The sequence below is a fragment of the Centropristis striata genome, chromosome 9, assembly GCF_030273125.1.
Source record: "Centropristis striata isolate RG_2023a ecotype Rhode Island chromosome 9, C.striata_1.0, whole genome shotgun sequence".
In the NCBI taxonomy this organism is placed as follows: Eukaryota; Metazoa; Chordata; class Actinopteri; order Perciformes; family Serranidae; genus Centropristis; species Centropristis striata.
Genome location: NC_081525.1, coordinates 28,386,629 through 28,412,600, shown reverse-complemented (window position 1 = coordinate 28,412,600; position 25,972 = coordinate 28,386,629). Strand labels below are relative to the sequence as shown.

At 38.4% G+C, this 25,972-nt stretch overlaps 1 protein-coding gene across 1 annotated transcript; it reads left to right on the top strand.

The window, feature by feature from the left end:
- The first annotated feature begins 1,484 nt into the window (after window positions 1-1,484).
- LOC131977801 (WD repeat-containing protein 47-like) lies at window positions 1,485-21,411 on the top strand. The gene is made up of 16 exons (XM_059341243.1): window positions 1,485-1,624; window positions 4,763-4,953; window positions 5,691-5,774; window positions 7,353-7,437; window positions 8,648-8,956; window positions 9,971-10,410; window positions 12,089-12,185; window positions 13,304-13,476; window positions 13,565-13,810; window positions 13,921-13,996; window positions 15,003-15,160; window positions 15,302-15,471; window positions 16,524-16,694; window positions 18,063-18,194; window positions 20,640-20,858; window positions 21,181-21,411. The coding sequence occupies exons 2-16, from the start codon at window positions 4,796-4,798 to the stop codon at window positions 21,321-21,323; spliced, it is 2,661 nt and encodes an 886-aa protein (XP_059197226.1). The 5' UTR covers window positions 1,485-1,624; window positions 4,763-4,795; the 3' UTR covers window positions 21,324-21,411.
- The last annotated feature ends 4,561 nt before the right edge of the window (window positions 21,412-25,972 follow it).

The window sequence follows — 25,972 nt, the reverse complement described above, 5'->3', positions numbered from 1 at the left end:
TGTTTAGCTCAAACACCAGCCTGCCCCTGCACTTGCTCAGCCACAGGGGGATGAGTAGCAGGTTAACGAGGAGGAAGCATTTTGATTCATTTTTCTAAAGCAAAAGTTTCCAACAACAAATTGTTACACTAACAGGTTGATCAGCCATGACCAATAGAATCTACAGTATAGGTGATTAGTGATGACAATTTATGAGAACAAGAAGACATGACATTGTCATTCATTCATTGTCACGACATTCATGGTTCATGGTCACCCTAGTTGGGATAAGCGGTTATTCTAATCAATGAAAACAACATAACCATTACAAAAATAAATAAAAAAGGCTTTAAGCACAAGGCTCATGTTCTTAGTTTGTACAATCTCAAGGAGAAAATGCATTAAGCATGTTTATTGCATAAACAAAAAAAATTGTTTTTACCTTAAAGTTACTTTTAGTTTATCACTTTTGGGTGATTTTGATGGTATTTGTTGCTATATATCCGGACCTTGAGAGGTGGGTTCCAATGGTTTCGACTGATCATCATTCAATTTATTTACTTTTAGCAATATGCAAAACATAATATAGCTTAATGGTTCTTAGGCCCACCATAGCTACGAACTGATCTGGAGTCCACGAAAGCGCGGACGTAAAAACGAAGCAGCATGGAGCCCTGCTGTTAGCTTTTCTCTAAAGTTTTGGCTTTTCCAGAAGTTTCCATGTCCAATTTAATGCATCAACCCTTTTTCAGCAAAGGTTAAAAAAACACCTCGACCAAGTGTAGTAGAATGATTTTACCTTTTTTTTTGCAGAGATTTTTCTAATTTTGCAGTGTGCATTCAGCATTTTGAATGCAATGTTTTGTGTTTACTTTTTTGTGTGTGTGTTTTTTGGAATTTCTTTGTGTGTTTATGTGTGTGTGTGTGTGTGTGTGTGTGTGTGTGTGTGTGTGTGTGTGTGTGTGTGTGTCTGTCTGTGTTTTACGTGTGTTTTTTGTATTTTTTGTGTTTTGTGTGTTTTTATGTGTGTTTTGTGTGTGTTTTTATGTGTGTTTTTGTGTTCAAAATGTTGATCCAGTAAGTCAAAATGAAAAAAATAATCAGGTCATATAGGTTGTCCTGAAAACAATGATACCAACACGTCATGGTAAATATGTTTAAGTGGTTTATACAGGCAGAATGAAAAGGAGTCCAAAACCGACAAAAGAGCCCCAAACATCAAAGGGTTAAATGATGAAATTATTATAGAATATTATTATTATTATTATTATTATTATTATCATTATTACTATTACTATTATTGTCCTCAATATTGTAGTTAGGTTTTAACCACATTTGGAGTGATACTACAGCTTCTCCATCACTGAGAACATGTACTTCTATCTGAACGGCTGTGCTGTAGGTGTGACTGCAGGGCGTCATCACTACAGTTGATTGGTGGTTTGCGGCTGCGTCCGCATGGCAACCGGAGCTGTGTACAAGACAGAGAGCAGACAGGAGCTTTCTGGAGACGCTGGCTGGGATTTCAACACACAATCGGCGCTTCTCTGCTCTTTTCTTCGTAGACACTGACACGTTTGGGAGGCAGCCGTCGGAGCGGAGCGGAGCGGCTTTAATGCGGCGTGTTGTTGTCGCAGACTGACAGGTGAGCAGCTGGCGGCGTGTTGTTAGCCTGCACCGCCGGTGGAGCCATGCGCGCTCTGCTGCTGCACGTTACAGGGATATTATTGACATTATTTGCTTGTGTGTGTCTCATTGTGCGCTACGGGTTGTCATGCTCAAGTAAACAAGGTGTGTCTGGGCGCAGAGAAAGTGCTGAGGCTGTCATGTTTTGGGCCGCAGACCTGCTGTCACATCAGGAGCAGAGTAGCGGGATGTGGTTAGTGTGTCTGGAGGAACAGGGCGGTGTCACCTCTCAGCCTCTTAATGCTCTTATATGTACAGGCCGAGGGGATCATGCATAATGAAGATGTCTTTGTGTAGCTGCTGATGTGATGTTGCTGTGATTAACCGTTTACAGTCCGACCCTAAGGACGTGCAGCCTAAGATATTTCTTACCAGATTCGCAGAAAAATATGAACCCTTTTGGGCATTAAGGTCATTTTAAATGTTTAGTGTAGAATAGACTCTGCAAGCCAGCATAAGAATAGTCTGGATATTATAATAAACATACAGTTAAATTAAGTTATTGTAGGAATATTTAACAAATGATAAAAAATGTTGATATGCTTTGCCACTGAAGAGCACAATAAACTCATTTTTAAATATTTTTAGCAGTCACATTAAATCTGGCACAAAATCAGCATACTTCGATCTTAAAAAATATTAACAAACTTAGAGGATATATGTCAAAAGAGGATCTGGAAAAAATCATACATGCTTTTGTCACTAGTAGGATGAATATTGCAATGTGCTTTTCACAGGACTTCCCAAAAAAAGTTTGAAACCACTTCAAATGATTCAGAACAGTGCAGCCAGGGTCCTCACTAAAACAAAAAGGAGAGATCACATCACCCCGATCTTAAAGGCTCCCAATTAGCTACATAATTGATTTTAAAGCACTTCTGATTGTTTTTAAGTCTTTGAAGGGGGTGGGGCCAAACTACCTACATGACATGTTTAAACAGTATTCCCAAACCAGGTCCCTTAGATCACAACATAAACAACTACTACTGAAATGTCAGAACAAAGCAAGGTAAAGCAAGGTAAAGCAGCTTTTAGCCACTATGGCGCCATTTCTGGAACCAGCTTCCAGACCATCAAAAACGGCCCAACTATCGACATGTTCAAAACAAAAGTTAAGACCAAACTCTTTTTGGATGCTTTCTGCAGTTAATGCACATTGTTTTTATGTTTTATGTCTTTTTTTTATTCTCTCATTTACTTTTAAACTGCCTCTTTGCTGTTGGTGTTACATGTATATATATATTTTAGTTTTTACTTTTATTATTGCTAAAATTGTGTATGGTTGTGTGAAGCACATTGAATTGTATGAAATGCGCTATACAAATAAATATGCCTTGGCTTGTCTTGCCTTTAAGTAACTCTTTAGAAGCACAGGCACCCAGCAGCTCTTGTAGAAATGTTGATAACAAACTATGTAATTTGTAACATCTGCAGTGTTGTTAGTGAGCAGCTGGACACAGGACAAGTCCCTGGAAGACTGTATTGTAATTGTTGAGTGTAAACATCAGTGTACATGAGCATTAACATCATTAACATTGATCTGAGACTGTTAAGCTGTCTGAGCATGTGTACTGTTGTTTCACACACACTTCTAGTGACAGACAATGCTCTATAGTAAAGGTATAATGTGTAACTGTAAAAACAACTAGACCTATGTCATATATTTTGGTTTAGTTGTGTGCTAAGTTTATCCAAAATGTTTAGAACAGTTTTCAAAAGTAGAGTAATCTATCATTTTAATCAAGGCAACAGTCTGCTTCATCTGGTCATCTGTCAATGGTGTCATTTTGTGGTTGTCTGCCAGAAGCTGTAATGAATTGAGAATCATTCAGTTTTAAATATGATGAAGGATTTTAGTCAGGGGATGTCTGGATTTTATGTTTTCAGAGTAGAAACCTGAGAAAATGTTAGTGACAGCCTTGCCCCTCCAGAGTTGGAGAAAGAGTGATATATAAAGTGAAATTGTCTTTATTCAGTGTTTTTTTTTTTTTTTTTTTTTTTTTTTACAAGTTTTAAGCACTGGTCTGGCTGTTTTGAGAGAAGAAGAACTTTGCAAATAATTTGGCTCCCAGTCAATGACTCCTAAATGAAGAAGACTGAAGGAATCCTAACCAGGAGAAGTTACAACTCCCATTATCTCATACCACTTACCGACATCACCAAACTCTGTCTTCTGTTAATGATTTGCTTGAGAGTAGTGGTCGAGCGATACAGGTTTTTTAAGGCCGATGCCGATACCGATTATTTAACATCAGTCTTAACCGATCCCCGATATGTGCTGCCGATTTTTTGGGGCCTTTTCTCCCTCCATTTACATGATAAAAATGACACAATGATAACAAATGTTACACAAGTCTCAATTCAAACAAAAAAGAAACATTTATTAACAAAAAAACAAAACATATTAACAGTTTGATAGCAAACAATGTGTATGTTGTTCTAGGCCTCGAGGTGGTGGCGCCTCAGATGATCCACATATTTGATGTGTTTTTCTTTTTTTTGGTATCAGCAGCAGCTCACCAGAGAATGGCAGATGTTGCACTGAGCCTTGACTGGAGTTGGCTCAGTGAAATGGGCTAATTGATCGGTGAACGCACGCACGTTTCAGCCGATGCCGATACAAGTAAAAAAACGCAAATATCAGCCCGATATATTGGGCGGCTGATATATCAGTCAACCTATACCTCTACTTAAGAGACCCCATAGTAATAGAAAATTTCACATTGATTGCTCCAAAAACTTACCGGTCATGTTTGTTAAATCCAATAACATAGCTTAGGGCAGGGACAGGGGCAGGCAGCAACAAACTGCATGTTAGTTATGCTGTGAGATTCCTGCAATTTGATAATTATTGTCTTTAAGCAATCATTATGAGTCCAATTAAAAACTGCCAAAATCTTTGTCGGTTCAACACATCGGTTCAACGTTTGTTTTTGGATGTAACATCAAGTAATTTAATGGCTGTGGCAGCATTTCCCAGTACTGTCATTTTAGAATGAAACTTCTTGAATGAAGGTTGTAAATCATAAGCTTAAACATTTTATTTTTTAAATGCAACATTGTCATTATCATGTCCATCTCGTTTTTCTTATTCCAGCCACCTGTAAGCTGCCACCACACGTTTGTAATCATGACAGCAGAGGAGACAATCAGCATCAAGGAGGCGGAGGTGATCAAGCTGATGCTGGACTTTCTGAACTCCAGGAAGCTGCACATCAGCATGCTGGCCTTAGAGAAGGAGAGCGGCGTCATTAATGGACTCTACTCTGATGACATGCTCTTCCTCAGGTATGACAGTACAGCAGATCAGAGAAGAAGAAGTTTTACAGACTTTTGTAGCGGGCGGAGCTATTTTTTAACCCTTTGATGCACAACATGGGTCTAAAGTGACCCAACTAAGCTTTTATATTCTATATCTTTGCAATGAATTAATTTCATCTTTCAGTATTGCAGGTTTTCCTCAAATAACTTGTTTTTGATCATCATACATCCTAATTTTTTGTTTTCATTTCTTATTTTTTGAATAAAACCCCTTTTTTTTAAATCACTACGCTTCTAATGCACAAGGTCATTTTGACCCATGTTGTGCATTAGAAGGTGTTTATATGTTGTCACCAATTCACCAATCACCAATTTAAAACCTGACAAAGAAGACACAAATATTAACTATCCTGTAACTATTTTATTAAATTGGTGTTTTTCCAATGGAAATTATTATTTGGTGGCTCTAATAAGTCTCAAATGTTAAAATATGTGATTTTCCAATGTAATCTGGTGGTTCTAACAACTCTTTTAAAGTTAAACCTTACAGAGAAGACAAAAAATAGTTACAGATAGACTCAAATTGTTAATTCAGTGTATCACTTTTTGTATCACTATGCTATGGGAAATGAATGCGGGTCATTTTTGACCCATGCTGTGCATTAGAAGGTGTTTATATGTTGTGCATCAAAGGGTTAACAATCAAGTGTATGTTTTCACCATTTGCAAGTGTTCTTAAATTGTCGATCTGCTACTTTCTACAGGCAACTTGTTTTGGACGGCCAGTGGGAGGAAGTGATGCAGTTCATTCAACCTCTAGAAGGAATGGACAAGTTCGACAAGAAAAGGTGAGAGAAATCATATGTGGGGCATTATTCTAATTCATTATTTTGAGTTGCAAGATTCACTTTATTGTCATTGCATTGAGTATTTTCATACACAAAAGAACCAAAATAGAATTTCCCCCTAGTTCAAATCAGTGCATTGAAGACAGTAATGCATATTTAAAATTTTCCATCCCTAAAATAAAAACACAGTTAAGTAGCAGAGCTGACACATTAAAACATGATAGTAAGCAGCAGTGACAAATTCACTTTTTGAGTTTGACTTGTCAGTAGCCCACAGCTGGAAAAGATCTTAATTTAGTACAGTTGTCTTCCTCGTCTGTATTACATGTCCATTATTAAGTATTAAAATATCACAATTTATGTTTAAAGTAATTCATCAAAAATTCATTCAAAGTATCACTGCATTACAAGTAATGGAGTGAGAATATGGAACAACTGCAGCGATGAAATGATATCATGCACAACAATTGTTAAGTTAAAGGCTTATGAAAAATCATATGTTAAATAAGTATAGGTTGCAAACTGGATGAGGACGTTCTTGTAACTGCCTTCACTGTTTTATTTTGTTGTTGTTATTTGTTTGTTGTATTTTTTGTTGTTGTTTTCTTTGCGGGAGTAATAGAAATTCTCCGATCTAAGTAGTTTGATATACTATGGTTGACTGATAAGAAAATAAATAAATAAATAATAATAATAATAATAATGATATATTTATTTGACATTAAGTGGTAGAGAGAAAATATCTTATTTGAAGTGTGGAGTACCAGGGGATAATGTTATAAGGAAATGCGTAGTGAATATTAAGTTAACTGGTTCCTATATCTATCTTATTACTTAGACGGGGCAGGTGCATGTATATGTATAGGGATATATATACTGTATGTGTGTATATGTATAGGGCTATATATATACTGTATGTGTGTATATGTATAGGGCTATATATACTGTATGTGTGTATATGTATAGGGATATATATATATACTGTATGTGTGTATATGTATAGGGATATATATATATACTGTATGTGTGTATATGTATAGGGTTATATATACTGTATATGTTTATATGTATAGGGATATATATACTGTATATGTTTATATGTATAGGGATATATATACTGTATGTGTGTATAAGTATAGGGATATTTATACTGTATGTGTGTAAATGTATAGGTATATATATACTGTATGGTGTCTATGTGAGTATGTATACCTATATGCATCTAGGCTACGCTGTTGTAGTTTATGTTGTTGTTTATTTTTCGGTTCGAAAAGAAGAATTAATAAAATTAAAATGAAAAAAATGAAGTACAGTACTGATGACTGAGTTGGCCTTGCCAGTGAAGCAGGAGACTGGTAGCCTCAGGAGCTAAATCAGGTCAAGTCTCAGTGCTACAGTGGCATAATCATGTCATATTACTGACAGCCTTTCTGTTCTGTTTCTTACCAAACGCTCAACATAAACGGATAATATTTGATAATACTCCCACCTAATCACCTTTGCCAGAAAATGTCACATGAGGGTATGTAATTAATGTCATGTAAAGTGTATTTCTCATACTGAGATTTGTGTTTACAGGTTCCGCTACATCATTCTGAAGCAGAAGTTTCTGGAAGCCCTGTGTGTAAATAATGCCATGTCTGCTGCTGAAGACCCTCAGAATGTATGTAAATCTGCAATTTGCAGATATAATGACTTTATAAGATGAGCACTACTACAAGGCCAATAGCTAGGAAACCAAATACACAAAAAAAAAAAAAAGCACCTGGGCATCGCAACCTAATATCTCTCTCAGGCGGCAACCTCCGTGTCTGAGCATGGAGGCAAACCAGGAAGTGCTTTAAGCTGCATTCTACTGAAAACTCCAGCAGGGGGTGCTAAGTTTGGCTGCAAAAAAATGTTGCCCATTAATTTCAATGCAAAATGAAAAAACTTCTCACTTGATTTATTACCTCAGAAATTTTTTTAGGACAACACTATGGTCTCAATCGCTAGTAAAAAATCTTCTTCAAGACAATCTGATGTTCATAGTTCTAATAATGGCCCCATTTAGAAGAAAATAGAAGAAAATAGAAGATAAAGAATCGTATGATTTGGGGCGTGGCTACCTTTGATTGACAGGTGGCTAACAAGGCGAGCTGTCATCAGGAGAGAACATAGACTGTATATAAATAAGAGAGAGAAGCAGAACAATACGTATCCACGGCAATTTATATATAACGTTATATAGATATTAAAAAGGACTTTTACTGGTTACTGGTTTCGTCTCATAACTTTGACCCTTTCACTGTATTTTCACTTAATGACAGTTTATTTGAACGTTTTGTTCAATAAAAATGTCTTGTTCAGCGTTTGGTTGGACTAACAGACACTCCAAGGAGTCGCTGGTCAGTTTTCTGAGGTCAGTAACATACATTTTGTTTTTGTTTTTTTGCCAGCCAAAACTAACATCCCAGTTAATGCTCCAGTTAATTAGCAGCAGCTTCTCTCAGTCAGGTTGAGGCGTAGAGAGGCTGTAGTCAGTGATCAGATCCCTCTCGCTCCTCCACAGTCCAGATATGGTCTGCTCCCCGTATCGAAAACAAGATGAGTGTAACGATGAACTCGATGCTTCCAACGGGCCACAAACCAATGGGTGACGTCATGGTCACTACGTCCATTATTTATATACAGTCTATGATCTCTCTTCACCATTAAAGCTGCTCCATGGTCAATAGGAGAATCCTGTCATTTGAACTGAGATGATAAAGCTGTGTGTGAATATGAAGCTTCTTAAACACACACACTAGTCGTCTCTATAAACCACACATTTCAGACTTAGAAAAAAGCACCACATACTCACTTGTTTTCTGTGAATGTTCTTTAAACTGCAGCTGGAGCTCAGCATGCAAGCAGCAGTCAGGTGTCTCCACAGTCTGGAGGAGTTCTGTCCGACAAAGGAGGACTACAGCAAGCTGTGTCTCCTCCTCACCCTGCCGCGCCTCACCCACCACGCAGAGTTTAAAGACTGGAACCCGAGCACGGCACGTGTCCATTGCTTCGAGGAAGCCTGTGCGATGGTAGCTGAGTTCATCCCTGCGGACAGGAAGCTGAGCGAGGCCGGCTTCAGGGCGAGCGGGAACCGACTCTTCCAGCTGCTCATCAAAGGGATTCTTTACGAGTGCTGTGTCGAGTTCTGTCAGGTAATATTATACTCTTAAAATGAAAAAGGTTACAAGAAAATGTCATTGGCTGTTAAAAGACTCTAAGCAAATGCTGCCTCTCCAAATCTGAAGAGGTCTGCAATAATCTATTAAAATTCTTGTAATGCAAGATGCCCTAATGTGTACTGGTACAAAACCCATCTGGTTTTAGCTGATTGTTTAACCCTCTGAACCCCACCATCAACCACTCAAACATATTCTCCTTCTTTTCTTTAAAAGAAACACCATTTATATTAGAAAGACAAAAAAAATGGGTTTTTTTGTTTCAATTTAAACTTTACAAACAGTCCTTGAATGGATGATAGGTTACGAAAGTTTCCGTTAGAAAAAGTAACCAAAACGAAGCTTGAAATTGTAATAATTCTGTCAGAATCACTTTATTCTGTCATTAAATTGTGCGCTCCTCAGACACACAGTGAAGCTGTGGTTGATTTTGTGGAGACCAACGGAAACATGACAAACATTCACAGAAAATCAGACAGGACTGCAGGCTGTTTACACAGAGCAGAGGGGAGAGGACATGAAAGTAAAGGTTGTAAAAATGCAAATAGTTCAATATGTATAGAATGTACAAACCCAACTTTTTTCCAATAATCATGACACTTGTTGACACTCGGAAAAAGCGATATATATAAACTCAATTTATCTGAGAAATCCAACCTTTTTCTTCTTTTATATGATTAATGTCATCATAACTGTGTTATTCTGCACAAAAGACATTTCTGAGTAGTTCACACTTTGAGCCATGATTGTGCTGATTCTACAGAGGTGCAGGTCTAGTAAGTAAAATATAAAAAGAGCAAAAAAAGCAACACAAAAAAAAGCCTAGAAACGGCTTGGGGTTCAGAGAGCAAAGGCAATATAAAGTGTCTTTTGAATCCTGTTGAAGTTTTGTAACATTATTAAATGTATTAAAAACCATCAATGCTTGCACAAAACCTCAACAATTCCAGTCCCAGTTGATGGTGAGAACCCCTCTGTTTCTGCTTTCAGAGTAAAGCAACCGGTGAGGAGATCACAGAGGGTGAGGTGTTGCTGGGTGTGGATTTGCTTTGTGGGAACGGCTGTGATGAAGTGGACCTGTCGCTGCTCTCCTGGCTGCAGAACCTCTCTCCAGGTGCCTTCTCTTGCGCCTTCCAGCAACAGACCCTCAACATCCACGTGGACCGTCTTGTGAAGCCCAGCAAGGCCGGGTACGCCGACCTCCTCACCCCGTTAATCAACCGCCTGTCTCCCTGCCCTACCTCACCCTTCCGCCAGAGGCCTCATTCAGCAGACACCTACATGTCCAGATCCCTCAATCCAGCTCTGGACGGCCTGTCCCACGGCCTGGCAGCCCAGGACAAAAGAGGCATGGAGACCAACTTGAAGTCTGCTCTCAGTCGGAGCCTGGTGGAGAACAACATGCATCAGCAGGATGATTCACCGGAAAAGTAAGAGTCTACCCTTGAACAGGACAAATTATTTTTGTGCTTGGAACAACAGATAAGTGGAGTTTAACACAACACATTTCTTACATTACGATGACGTTTATTTTTGCATTTTTTAAGCTTTGACGTTTATGTTGACATTTTCAATGTTTCAACATTTTTGGAGGCATACCATACTTTGACGGCTTTTTGTTTGTTGGAGAGGGGTCTGGTTGCAGACCTGCACTGTCAGGACCAGAAGTTGCAGACCTGCACTGTGAGGCCCTGAAGGTGATTTGAAGCTTTTCAAAATAAAAGCGAGTCTACCGGAAGCATGTATTTTTCGTTCCCAGTGTGAAGTGTGGAGGCCACGAGGTGAGTAAAAGTCAAGTGACAACAACTTTTCGTCCAACGAAGAAACAGAAACGGTCTTAACATTACAACATTACATTGCACACTATACATCGCCCTGTAAAGTTATATTAATTTGAAAGAATCGGGTTTTGGACTTTTTTTTTAATGACACATAAACATATTTAGAAATAAAATGTATACATGAAATAAAGACCAAAGAAAGAAACATGGGGAACGAAAAATATTTGCTTCCAATATGCTTGCTTTTATTTTGAAAAGCTTCGAATCAACTTCCCGTCCTCACAGTGCAGGTCCGCAACTTCTGGTCCTGACAGTGCAGGTCTGCAGCCAGACCCCCTTGGTTTATTTTTGCAATGCAACTGTCTTTTATTTTGACACTTGTAATGACATACTATACTACGACATTTTTTCTGATCTTAAATGACATACTATACTGTGACATTAAATGCTCTTTTTTAAATGATTATACTATGACTTTTTTATGACATATAAGAAATGCAATGACAGTTTTATGGCATTTTTAGGGGCATACTATCCTATGTGAAGTAAAATTATGCCTTTCCCCTCAAGCTGTGGCCCTTTTAACTGATATATGTGATGAAAGACTCTTTAGAACAAGAAGAAGAAACCTCATATATTGACACATACAGTGATACAGAGCATAACGTTGTGAAATTGGATCTGTACATTTCCTCCATCCTAAGCATTAGAAGTAGTGGGCAACCACTACTGGGGCACTGAGGATCCATCAAATAATTAGAGGTGAGCTGACAGGTTTGCTTTACAAGGCTGCAAACATTAGACCACTGAGTAGTAAGTGGAGAGCAAATGAAATAACCAATGAGCAGTTTGAAAGGCAGTTAGATGTTGATACGTCCTCTGGCTCCACCTGCTGGATACAGTTGTTGTGCACAAGTGATACAAGAGAGATCAATAAGATCTATAATCAAGTTCAAGAGTTTGTCATTTCAACAGGAAGTCTGTATTGCTGTATTGTCTACAATTTTAGACACGCTTGCAAATAGGCAGACATGCAAGTAACACAACTTTCTTCTAATGCATTTTCATCTCATTTAAAAAAAAAGGCTCTTTCTGCCATTGGGATGTGACCTTGTTGCTGTTGTTTGCTATTAAATTAGTAACACTTTAACATTTGTAGCCCATATTAATTCTATTTTTTTCCTTTTGTACCTATATGATAATCCTTGAGTTTAATATCCATTAAGTGTGCATTATTTGACTTTGACTTTGCTTACAATTTTATGTCAAATTAATTTAAATAAAAACATATGATTGTGAATTGACATGTTTATATTCCCGACTTTAGGAAGCAGCCACAAGGGCTGGATGGACCCAACACCACACGGACACCTCTGACCCCTGGAAAAGATGGTGGGCCACCCTGCAACGCAGACAAAAATGAGGTACAAAGAGAGAGAAAAACTCTAAGCAGGGCGTTGTTATATGTGGGGTAGACCTGAGTTCAATAAGCATAAACACATTATAATATGGAGAAGCGGAGTGTCTCAGACTGAATTAGTTTCATGATTCATGTGAAGATCGTAAAAAGAAAAAAGCTATGGTTGTCTGTCCGGTCACTTGAGTCAACACAAGATGTTCAGTCTGTCGTCCCTCCACAGCCATTACAGATTGAAGAGATTTAGAATAGATTCCCCCTGAACCTCCTGAACCACCGAGGCTCCACAGCTCCACTGCCTCATAAATCCTTCCCCAATTCTCTACCACACCTGTCCAAGGGGCACTAGAGCCCTCCAGCCCCTGTCCCAGTGAAGAGGGTTGAGGTCATGGACACTGGAGGCAGATAATCTGGTTTGATGTGCGGTCACACCCAAGATGGCCTGCTGCTTCCATCATCGCTCATCTTTATGCATCCCAGGTCCCATCTAGAGGAGCAAAGTAGCTTGAGATTGGATTGTTTCGTGTGTGTGTGTGTGTGTGTATGTGTATGTCTGTGTGTATGAAAAGTGGTAAGAGAGGTGAAGGGGAATATACTATAGACCCCTCTGGATATGATGAAATCCTTGAAAACTTTTTATGGGATAGATGATGGAGGATGAGGCCTTGAGAGTTGAAGAGTTATCAGTAGTGGCTCTGGGGAGAGAGTTGGTCTATTATAACTTAGTATGTGTGTGTGTGTGTGTGTGTGTGTGTGTGTGTGTGTGTGTGTGTGTGTCTGTCTGTCTGTCTGTGTGTCTGTCTGTGTGTCTGTGTGTCTGTGTGTGTTCTTGTACTTCCAACATAGTGAGGACACATTTTTAACCAACAGAGTGAGGACATTTTTGCAAAGTGAGGACATTTCGGCCGGTCCTCACTTCTTTAAAGGCTTTTTTGAGAGTTCAGACTTTGTTTTAAGGGTAAAGGTTACAATCAGGTTTATGTTAGGGTTAGAGTTGGGTATTTAGTTGTGGTGAAGGTTAGGTTAAGTGTTAGGGTAAAGGGGTTGGGAACAAGGTTATTATGGTTAACGAAACTTCTTATACGAGCTGACAGTATGTTGATTTTTGACTCCTGTGTTGTCCAGCGTCTCGACTCCACAGAGCAGATCCAGGAGTATTACAGGCAGCGTCTCCGCGTGCAGCAGCATCTGGAGCAGAAGCAGCAGCAGAGACAGCTTTACCAGCAGATGCTGCTGGAGGGAGGGGTGAAGCCGCTGGACGCAGCCCAGAACAACCTCACTGAGACTTTTCTCAGTAGGTGAGGAGGTCATGTTAAAAGATTCAACATCGGTGATCAAATGCATGGCACGCAACTTCAGTGAGACACATGTCTTGTGTTTGTCCAGGTCCATTCAGAAGTTGGAGGAGATGAATGTGGGCATTGACCACAGAGCAGATGAGGTGATGACACAGTGGAACGGACTGACAGGAAACACCAGCACCTCCAGTCCCAGAACTACCGCCACCCAGCACACTCCAGACACGGGGCCTCCAGGGAGCAAGCCAGCTGGAGTGGTCAGCAGCACCCCGTTAAGGACTGGGAGCCAGGGCTTGCCTTGCCTCAGTGAGTCACCAGTTCCTGCCAGTCAGAGGTACAGTGTGTCGTTACCAACTGGATTAACAGGATATCATGAATATTTTTCCACTGTTAAAATCATGCTTGTGTAATATGTTGACTAGTTATCTGTGTGTTTATTATCAGTGCTGAGAGGATCAGAGGGTCGTATCCCCCAGTCCAAGAGGATTCTGGCTGTTCTTTTACACGTAACTCACAAGAGGTACAGCAAACTTATTCTGTATTATTTTTATAATATTTGCATAAGAGCCTGACAGATATATCGGTTGACAGGTATTATCCGCTCATATTGCCCTCACTATCAGTGTATATGCTGTCCAATATGTGCCATTATTAATTATTTTGATGGATAGATAGATAGATAGATAGATAGATAGATAGATAGATAGATAGATAGATAGATAGATAGATAGATAGATAGATAGATTGATTGATTGATTGATTGATTGATTGATTGATTGATTGATTGATTGATAGATATATTCATCCCTGAATGGAAATGCGGTTGTCACAGCAGTCCGGTATTTAAGTACAATGAAATATAATAGAATAAACTACTGAGGTAGAATAAATAAAAAACAACAATAGAAAAAACACAGCAAAGAACAAGGACACTTAAGAAGTTAAAAAGAAGATAAGTTGGTAGGTAAGGTACAGTGACAAGATGATGATATGATGGTAATGTTTTAGTGACTAGACAGTATATAATAATAGAACAGTATATACAGTATATAATATGATATATAATAGTAATAAGGCCAGTATAATAATAGTTGTATATCACAGTATATAGTAATAGTAGTAGTAGTAGTAGCAGTAGTTGTAATACTAATAACAACATAGCAATGTGTCATATTTAGGGTGTGCATACATACATAACATAATGTATAATATATATATATATATATATATATATATATATATATATACATACATACATACATACATATACATACAATATATAATGCAGAAAAGTATATATAAATATTACTTTCTGTGATTTATAAATGGTGTTACTTTTTTTATTCTTAAAATTAAACATTCTGTTTTCATTCCAGCTCTAGAAATTAATCCCCCCCCCCGCCCGTAAAGCTATTAAATACCCATTTGTTTAACATTATTGCCCAAAGACTATTTGTGTTTTAAATATATATGCTGATGGACATGTAGATCACAGTTCAATAGATTATTTCCCTGATCCTTTACAGTCCGGGAAGTCCAAAGCGCAGTTTGTTAAGGTGAACCAGCTGGAGGACACACAGGCAGTGCGTGCAGTGGCCTTCCATCCTTCCGGAGCGCTCTATGCCGTCGGCTCCAACTCAAAAACCCTGAGAGTGTGTAGCTACCCAGAAACACTCACCACCAGGTACCCACAGATCCAGATTATAAAATGATAGATTTCTTGTGTACTAGAAAAAGTCAAAGAGTCAACACTTAAGGTCAGTCCTCAGAATTTCAACATCGTCCTGCACATTTCTTAGTCCGTCTGTTTTCTTCTCATGTTCAGTGGCTCTGGTGCAGTCAAACAGCCCGCAGTGCGCTTCAGGAGGAACAAACACCACAAGGGCTCCATCTATTGTGTAGCCTGGAGCCACTGTGGACAACTGTTGGCTACTGGCTCCAATGATAAATATGTCAAGGTCCTGCCTTTCAATGCAGAGAGCTGCAACGCCACAGGTATTATTTTATGTTTTGTTGTGTGTGTGTGATATGTAATGTCAATTTACCAGCCACTAGTTCAACAGTACAGACCTGCTCTATGTTAGAATGATCACTAAGCATTTTTCTTCCTTAGGAATAAGGCCAAATTGCTGCTGTTTTGGTCAAAATTATTTCATAAAATGTTCAGAAATTACAGTTTTTTTGTTGTTGTCTTTTTGGAGTAATTTTTTTTTACATTTTCCAACATAGACAAAAACAACAAACAACAACACACTGTGGCAAAAAAAAAAACAAATATCCAACTACTTATTATGTAATACAGACAATACAATGAAAATGCTCTGTCCCATTAAAATTGACAGTGATGTAGCAAATACACATGAAAGACTGGAAGAGTAGGAAAAAAACAAAACAATTTTTACAATAATCTCAATTTCCATTTTGAGAGAAAATGCTATATATTTTTTTTAAAGGAAAATTAAAAATAATAATACTAATAAGTAAATGAATGTCCTGCCTTATAACCCATAACATCAGTTAGCCAGTTTCCCTCATTGCCATCTATCATCCCTTTAATAAAATAGTATAACCAGCATATTTAAAGAAGGGTGCAGAGCTCTTTAAAAAGTCAGCCATCTTACATTTAAATCTGTGTAGCAGATATTCCATTAGTAATACGTCAAATATCACTTTGTGCCAGCCCCCAACTGTTGGAGGTGTATTATCATTCCATCTGAGCAATACATTCTTTCGAGCAGCAAATGTGAGAATACTGAGAAGCCTTTTTTGATGGGTCCCTTTAATATGAGGACTGGGTAAACAGAGAAGCAGAACCTGGTAACATTTACATTTACATTTACATTTACATTTAGTCATTTAGCAGACGCTTTTATCCAAAGCGACTTACAGGAAGAGTAAAGACAAACAATCAAGGTATAGTGTAATAAGAGCTATTAGTGCATCAATAAGTTGGTAAAACACAGTTTTAAGTAAAAGTATTTAGTGGAAGTAATTCATCTTTCTCTGGATACTGTGGAGATGACACTGTTCCCTTCCCTCTGATTCAGGCCCAGACCTGGAGTTCAGCATGCATGACGGGACCATCAGGGACCTCGCCTTCATGGAGGGCCCTGAGAGTGGAGGATCTATCTTGATCAGTGCCGGTGCTGGAGACTGCAACATCTACACAACAGACTGTCAGAGAGGACAGGGCCTTCACGCCCTGAGTGGACACACCGGTACGTTAACCACAGCTCTGCCCCTGCAATTGTGAAAGAAACTGTCCTGAGGAAATTCCAGGGTTCTGAAATCCGTTTGCAGACATGGTAGATCATCTACACATACAGTATCTTTGTTCACACCGAACACAAAGCAAATGTTCCCCTTTTGTTTCTTCTCGTTTATAAGTGGAATAATTTGTGTTTATGTGCAGAGGTAGATACCAACAGAGTTTTTTTTCCACCTTCAGCCATGGTCGAAATAACCACCAATGCTGCTTTGTATCCATTGTGAAGGTCCCAGATATAACAAAAAAAAAAATATTATTTTGAGGTGGACACACAGCTCAGTGATTTTCACCCCCTTTTGCAGGAACTGTGTCTGGATGATTACCTCTACAACAGCAGTATGAACCAAAAATGAATATAGATTTTGCTGTGGTTTTACTGTAATAAATGGATCAAAAAGATGCAGAGATAAATACATCGTGAAACAGATTTGTAAAAAGAATGCAGTTTGGATCAGTCAGGGCCATGCTATGTATGAGAATCTCAGCTCTGGTTTTTGCGACACAGTGCCACACGAATTTCTTGAATGACATGAATTTCACATATTCACATCGTCAAGGGCAGATTTAAATCTATTTGTTTGTTTGTTTTTGCATTGACCCTATTAGGTAAAGTACCACAAGATATAAACAGAGCTTGTAATCACCACAACTCCTTACAACAATGTAAAGATATAGCATGTAGAGCATGGGTCTCAAACTTGCGGCCCGCGGGCCAATTGCGGCCCTCGTGACGATATTTTGTGGCCCCCACCTTGATATGAAAAGTGAATGCGTGTTTTGTATGAATGGCACTTTACCGTGTTGTGTATGGAAGGTCCCTTTAATAACTTTCATAATTGTGTCTTTTTTTAAATAATTTTGTGTCTTTTTTGGTAATTCTGTGTCTTTTGTTTTTGGTAATTTTGTGTCTTTTTTTGGTCATTTTGTTTATTTTTTTTAGCAATTTTGTGTCTTTTTTTTTGCAATTTTGTGTCTTTAAAATAATTTTGTGTCTTTTTTGGTAACGCTGTGTATTTTTTGGTCATTTTGTGTCTTTTGTAATTTTGCTTCTTTTGTAATTTAGTGTCTTTTTAAGTAATTTAGTGTTTTTTTTCAGTCATTTTGTGTCTTTTTTTGGTCATTTTGTGTCTTTTGCAATTTTGTGTCTTTTTAAACTAATTTAGTTTTTTTCTGTCATTTTGTTTCTTTTTTTTTTTTTTTTTAGTAATTTTGTGTCTTTTTTTGGTCATTTTGATACTGCCTCCAGCTGCCCCCAGGTAATTTGAGTTTGAAACCCCTGATGTAGAGTATTGAAGACATCACTATTTTGTTTGAACAGGTCACATTCTGACTCTGTACACGTGGGGAGGTTGGATGATCGCCTCTGGCTCCCAGGACAAGACAGTGAGGTTCTGGGATCTGCGGGTGCCCAGCTGTGTCCGTGTGGTGGGCACGACTCTGCACGGCTCAGGTGAGATTTATGTATTTTTTTATTTTTTAGCATTATGGCTCTTTTCTGTCAGAGGTGGTGAGATATAGAACACAATTGCAGACTTGGGGTATCTTAGAGTTATCCTAGAGGAATAACCACAAAAATCGCAAGCTATTGGATGGGATAGGGGGAAATATCTAAATAAGACAATATGAAAAGGTGCCAAATTTAATGAAGAGCTGTGCTATGCTGGTAGAGCCCTGACATAAACAAATAGGACATTTTGCTGCTTCGACGCTGCTTATATCATGGACAAATACTCTCCTCATCTCTGCCATGAAGAGGGCAGAATCTGCACAGGCCAGTCTGCCTCTCCCACGAGGCTGCAGCCCATGGAAGAGCTTTATCTGAGAGCAGGGTATAATGTATGCTACCCAGGCTTGTTCTGTGCTAAATATGAAGGGTTGTAACTCAAACACCAGACTACATTGTGTGATAAACCCCTTGCATTTCCCTGGATGCCAGTCATAGTGAGCCAGAGTTGACAGCTTAGTCTCCTGAAATGCAATAAGCTTGTGCGGTTGAACTGGGGTGCTTGGTTTGGTGTTTGCACTTGGAGTGTGGGTGGCCCCGGTGTCTGTACACGAGAGAGTATTTCTTTCACCATGTGATCATGAGAAGCTTGTTGCTCAGCAATGGCATGAAGCATTTGCTCATGGGAGCCTAAAAGGGCTTCTAGTGCAGTGATAGCCTGCCCCTGTACAGCTAGTTTTGTGTTGAGGTTTAGGAAACCCGTTGAGAAATGGTTCGTTGTGTCTGACACTAGCTGACTCATTCTGTCAGGGGTGGTGAGACATGGAACACAATAACAGAATCACAAAAATCGCAAGCGATTGGATGGGAGAGGAGGAAATAGGCAATATGAAAAGAAATAAGAAGCTCCTTTCAATAAAAGGCTTGGATAAGGGGGAAACTAAACCACTGCTGCTGAGCAGCTGACAGCTGACTTAAAAATATAACTCAGGGAGCATAAGATAGCCCTAATAAACAGAAACACCAAAATGGCTGTCAAAGAAAGCCTTTAAATAACCCTAAAAACTGGGTTTAATAAAGACCCAGGGCAAAGAACCAACACACTAGGAATGATTACTAAATATGTGAAAAAGGAGGAGATGCTCTCACTGCCTCTGAAGGTGAGACAATGAATCAGCACAGAACACTGAAATCAGCTACATATATAGGCCTCCCATACCTGGTCCACACACACCTGACACTGCACTGCTGATCACAGATCCACACTCAGTGGGCCTTTCTCAAATCCCTTATTTGCATCCTCGTTTCCCTCATTTGCATCGTTTCTTCCATGTAGAGATGCAAGGAAACGAAGCGAGGAGAGAGGAAATTATTTAAGAGACATGAGAAGTCCTTTCCTCCGAAGAGTCACGTGAAGTGATGTCTGTTTCTAAAGACGGCAGCAGCAGATCACAGCTGGATCAGCTGTCAGTCACTTTCACAGCTGTTTGTGTCTGCACAGATACTGACATGCACTAATAATATTAACAATAATAATAATATTAAGTGTTTTCTCTCTGATGCCAGCTACCTGTTTAACAAACACCTGCACATGAATAACAACCTGCATTGTGTATTTATACTGTGAACTGTGTCCTGATTAAGGGAAAACATGAATGATGTCATATCAAACCCTGCACTCAGGAATGATCAGCCTCACGTGGGACTGAATGAAAATGACAAACGATGCTGACCGACAGAATCACATACTTTTAAAAAAAACTTTTTTCCATAATATATCTCAATTGTGGAACAGATCACGCAAGGAAAAAAAGCTTCTAAAACGATCTTTATTTTCATTTATTATGAATTATTATTATATAATAATATTATATATATATTTATTATTATTATATAAATGCAGAAAGATGTTTGTGGTCTTTTTGTTGTTCAGACCCACAATAAAACAGACATGGTGAGTCAGAAGATGAATAAAATATAAAACTTGTGAGTGACACACTTGAGTTTAATCCATTATCTGTCTTCAGAGTACAGTGATGTTGCCATGTATAAAATCAGTCCGATCAGCTGCAGTGTCATGTCTCCTCGATCATGTCTCCTCCGATTCCCTCCTCCATCCTCCGAGCACATATAAGAGCTTTGGGATGGTCGTAAAGATAGAACTTCCAGTTCAAGCGAGGATGGAGGAGGGAGGAGACATAAAATAAAGAATTGAGAAAGGCCCTACGAGTGGCAAGTGTGAGTACCCCTCACAGTTTTGGGTGGATCCTTAATGTGGCCACTAATAACTTGTAAGGTTAGTGTGGTATCACAGTTTAACAACAAAAAGGGCACAGTGAAAGCACTAACACACAATGAGAGTTCTGTTGTTTTTTAGTGTAAATATTGTCAAGAAAAAACTGTTTTAAGCTGCAGGAAACATCTTACGTATTCCCGCCCTGTCTCACGCAGGAAGTGCCGTTGCTTCGGTGGCGGTGGATCCCAGCGGCCGCCTGCTGGCCACAGGTCAGGAGGACAGTACCTGCATGCTGTATGACATCAGAGGAGGCCGCATAGTCCAGACATACCGCCCTCACAGCAGTGACATCCGCTCAGTGCGCTTCTCGCCCGGAGCACATCATCTCCTCACCGGCTCCTACGACAACAAAATCATCATCAGTGACCTTCAAGGTAGCAACACCTCCATAGGGAGAGAAGGAAACAAAATGTTGTTTGGCAAAATACATGGATTAAATAGAACAGTTTGTTAAAGATAAATCTTTCATTTAATTTTGGGTGATATAGTCCAATTTTAAAAGGAAAGACTAACTTGATGTCAATTATTTCATTTTTTAAGAATACTGAAGTACAAAAAAAATGCATTTTAAATGAAAATTGGTGCCTGCACTCTAAAGACTGTAGTATTATGAGTAATTTTTCCAGTGTCTGCTGGTTTTTAACCCACTGTTTGCCACTTGTGTGTGATGTTTTTTTGTTTCCTCTGTGACCGCAGGTGACCTAACGAAGCCCCTCCCTCAGACAGTGGCAGGGGAGCACTGGGACAAGGTGATCCAGTGTCGGTGGCACCCCCATGACCGGACCTTCCTCTCCTCCTCTGCAGATCGAACTGTCGTCCTCTGGGCACCAGGCCACTGAGCTATTGACAGGTGAAACACTGGTTAGCAGCAGCATCAGCAGCAAGAAGCACAAGAACACAGTGCATGGGATCACAAACTGCTGCTGCTGCTGTGTGTGTGTGTGTGTGTGTGTGTGTGTGTGTGTGTGTGTGTGTGTCTGAGTATTCATGTGCATACATACCGTGAGCATAAAGCTGTTTATATTCTGCTCAGTTAACTCTATGTGTGTGTGTGTGTGTGTGTGTGTGTGTGTGTGTGTGTGTGTGTAAGTGGTGTGCCAGATGTGTTTTTGAGGTGGGAAATTCAGTCACTTAAAAAATGAAAGTCTTGGTTGTGTGTGTGTGTATTTGTATACTTCTGCATATTTGTGTGTGTGTGTGTGCGCGCGTGCAAGCAAAAGCTGCAGTCTGAAAATATGTGTGTAATTAAAAGTTAAGCAAATTAAAGAAAACGATTAAAAAAATTTTGCAAATGCTGTGAAAATTAGAAACATGGAATTTATCGTAAATGTTTCTATTCAGAATTCATGTGAGGTTCAGTAACTATTTGGGGTGTGTGTGTGTGTGAGTGTGTGCGTGTGTGCGTGCGTGTGTGTGTTTGCTTAATACCTTTTGGCTTTTGTAAGTAAAGCATAAAGATTAGACATAAGGACATTTTGGAGCTTACAGAGATGTAATCAGCAGATATGTAGTTAGAATATAGAGATGACTGATAATGCCTGTATTGAATGGCATGAGTAAGTTCTTTGCAAGCACATCTTTAAATTATTAATATATATTTTTTCTCACGATGCCAAATTACATTTTAGTCAGAATTTGGTAAAACAAACACACATGAACGTCACTTGAGAGGGTAGGCAGTTTTTTGGGTGCAACATAAAGCAGTTGTGTCTCTGTAGTTTCCAGAGGAAACAGTGAGCTGGACTCTTCATGTTGTGGAAAGAAGCCATGTTGGGTTATGCATATCATAATGTGCCTTTTTGTAACATTTTTAGAGATTTTTGGATGTCTGGATTGATGGAGAGATTTATTTATTTATTTGCAGCTTTATTTTTTGGTATTTTCTCATATGCTGTGTCATCTGTAAATTATTGTAGTGTCACTAATGCAGAACATGAATCACTCATTGGAATTTGTGCACACAATTGCCAAAGTGTTTTTCCCCCTTTGTCTGTTTCTGTGTGGGAGTAATTAACGCTATGTTAAATACACACTGCAAAAAAGGTGTGTCTAAAAACAAGATAAAAACACTAAATCTGAGGGAAATGATCTTGCTGCATGGACAGATAATTTCACTTGACAAGATTTCTTAAATAAAGATGATTAAATATAGTAAATATAGTAAAAAGCATGTTTAACACTTACAATAAGAAATAACTTAAAACAAGATAAATTATCTAACACTTCTAAATCTAAAGTTTTTTTTAATCTTGTTAAGAAATATATATATATATATTTTTTTTAAGAGTTAATTTCTTATTTTAAGCGTTCAACATGCTTATTTCTAGATTTAATCATCTTAATTTAAGAAATCTTGTCATCTGTCAATGCAGCAAGATAATTTCCCCCAGATTTAGTGTTTTGATCTTGCTGTTAGACACCCTTTTTTTTGCAGTGCACCATGTTCTGGTTTGGCATTTCAGTGGTACGTAATCTGTAAAAGTGTCTAAGACCAAAAATGTCATTTTGATTTTGTGTTCAAGACAAGTGAAATAGATCAATCAAAACTTGGATAAGTTACTTACAGTGCTGGCGTAGATTAAAAATGTGGTGAAGAGGTATGCAGATGTTGATTTTTAAAACAAATGATTCGAAGGCAGAAGACAATGGTAATGAGGCACTTTAAATAGAAGAATGCTGCTTTACTGCACAATGTGAAATGACAAATCTACTCCCAGCTAAAAATAAGGTTACGATTTTATCTTCCTTTTAATGAGCACCTATGCAGACACCTGATAGATGTGAAAGATAAAAGAGGTATTTTTCATCCTGTTATACATTTTCCATAATTCACAATGGTGTCATCTGAAGCCTGTGTGGTTTTAAACAATGTTTGTGCACACAAGTGTGTAATGATGGGACTGCCAAGGGGTCACTGGGGTTCAAACTGTTAAAATAATCAAATAGTGGCTGTCTAATAAACATGTTCTTGCTTTTGAATAAATAAAGTTATTTTTAGGTTACACTTCTGAGCTGTAAGTTATCTGATGAAATAAAGACACAAAGTGTGATCACACTGCTCGATATTGTGGGTGCTTTTTTTTTTTTTTTTTTTAAACGAAAATTAAAATGTGTTTTTTATTCTCATGACATATGCAGGAAAATCTAACTTCAAAAGACAGTTTGCAGAATCAAACCATTAAATTATAGCCATTTGGATGAAATGTTTAGGAAATGCATATTTTCTAATCTACATAACTTCCTGTGTTGATTATCCTGCATATGCTTGTCCACCACTGCTATGGCTAAACTGTGGGGGTTGAGACATGCTAATGACATTTTGGCAGAATAATAAAAAAACAACAACTCATGATGCATTTATTGTAGATGCCAGAAATGATCAGCTACTTTGCAGCAAAAATGGAGAAATAAATGAATGAGAAGAAGTCATGCAGGACACAAAGAGATGGACAAAGTGCAAGAGGTTAGAGAGCTAGAGGGTGATAGAGGGATGGAGGTAACTGCAGAGAAGAGCGCAAGCAGGGATTTAACATCACTCACATGCTGCGCTCGATCATTCCCTCTTTTGTGAGGTGGACAATGAGAGCCAGGGGTACAGGGCTTAAAAAGGATACGCACACTGTCACAGCCAGCAACCCTGGAGAGACACCGGCCAACCCAGAGGTATCAGAAAAAAACTTGGACTTACACAAAACCTGCTGTTAATGTACTTCCAGGAAGGTAGTACTTTCTTTGAGGGTTTTAAAGGGCAATCAACGACTAGGAACCTGCTTTTGGAGAACTACAAAGACTGGAGAGATGAAGTTTGGAGACCTTTGTCCAGGGAAAATATCTTTACAGCTAACACAAGGACCTGGGACCCTGGTGTTTGTTCAGATTTCTTGACAAAACTAAACCATATTGTCTGACATATTTGGGATTCAGTTAGACTGGTCCAATTTTAAAGTGAATTGGGAATTCAAAGGTTTTCGAGAGCTGCAGTAAGGAGTACGGGGGCGGAGAATCAGTGTATGAAATCATTCGTTTCCTGGCTGTTTGACAGAGAGAGACCCTGCTGACAGTTCACTTCAGTATTGGAACATTAGTTTGTGGTGCATAGAGGGGAATTAGTGGTGAACAATGGCTCTAAACTGCCTGATAGGCAAGCTCATTGTCATCCAGCGGTTTGGGTCAAGTGCTTTGCTGGCTGTGACTAATTTGACAGCATCACTGAAGAATGACTCTTGTCTAATGTGTGGGCATCTATGATGGAAATATTTGTGTCAAACTCTGGCTTTTGCAATTTATGAAATTAATGAGGATCATCTGGTGATTCCAAAACCAGAAAATCACTCGTGCTATTGTTTTTAAACAGTTTTAAATATTTACAAGTGGTTTCTTGGGTGTGATCAATTGGTTCTGTCTGCTCTCATGCTACAATGGCACCTAAATGTAACTAAATCTGGTGCAGATATTAAAAAAGAGGCAGCATGTTTATGGCAGGTCAGTCACACGTCTCATAACAGATTTTCTTTGCCGATTTAGACCTCTATAAAGCCTAACTGCAGTAGCTAAAAGGGTAAAACTGAGAAAAGCTGCTTTGCAGTTTTTTAGTGTTTTAAGTGTTTTAACTGGCCAGCCAAATGGGTTATTGGTAGGTAAGTGATATGACACTTATTTCTTCAGGTATTGATGATGAAAATCTTTATGCTCAAAAATCATGATGATATATTTGACCTTTGACCCCAAAAACGTAGTTACCTCATCGCTGTTAAAGGATCTAATAGTAATGCACAAACAGAGTGAATAAACATTTTCAAATTGATTATGTTATCAGTGTATTTAAAGTGTTTAACAACTCTATTCAAAGTTTTGTGTATTTTAGACTTAATATTAGAAAGAAATGTTATATTTTAGTCTTAATATAATTTTATCTCCCTTTTTTACTTCATCACTATCTAGATGATAATTTCCCTTTCAAATTTATAATTTTTTATGTTTAAATTAATATATATATATCCAAACCAGACCATGGTAAGTGCATTTACTGCTTGGTTTTGAGTTGGATTTTGTGGTTTTTATATAATTATTTCTCTGAAATAAAGCAAAATTGAAATGTATGTTTTGTTTTTATCTTTGTCACAAGATAAAACAGACATTAAGGAGTTAAATTTTAGTTATAACTCAATTTTGACCAAAAATGTAGTTACTGCAGTTAGACTTTGTAGGGCAGTGTAGCACATCCAAGAAACTTAATAAGTTTTGTTCCAACCTATAATAACCAAAAAGCTACATTTGCATGAGGCCAAATAGGAGCTAGGGTAGTAATTGGCAAGGAAAGTTGACCTTTGATATATTGGACATACATAGACAATAATGTATAAGGGTATTTTTGACATCAGTTAGTATGAGCATGTCTAAGTGATGCATTTCCCCGCCCTGTGTTCTCTTCCCTGAACAGTTGCTGAATGTTTGATGAGGACAGTGTATTTCCCCTGGCTTCTCCACC

Excerpts from the sequence above, each read along its gene's own strand:
- LOC131977801 (XM_059341243.1), top strand. The coding sequence starts at position 4,796 with ATGACAGCAGAGGAGACAATCAGCATCAAGGAGGCGGAGGTGATCAAG. Across the intron at positions 13,477-13,564 it reads ACTGAGACTTTTCTCAGTAG|GTCCATTCAGAAGTTGGAGG; the intron begins GTGAGGAGGTCA and ends GTGTTTGTCCAG. Across the intron at positions 16,695-18,062 it reads CGCCCTGAGTGGACACACCG|GTCACATTCTGACTCTGTAC; the intron begins GTACGTTAACCA and ends TTGTTTGAACAG.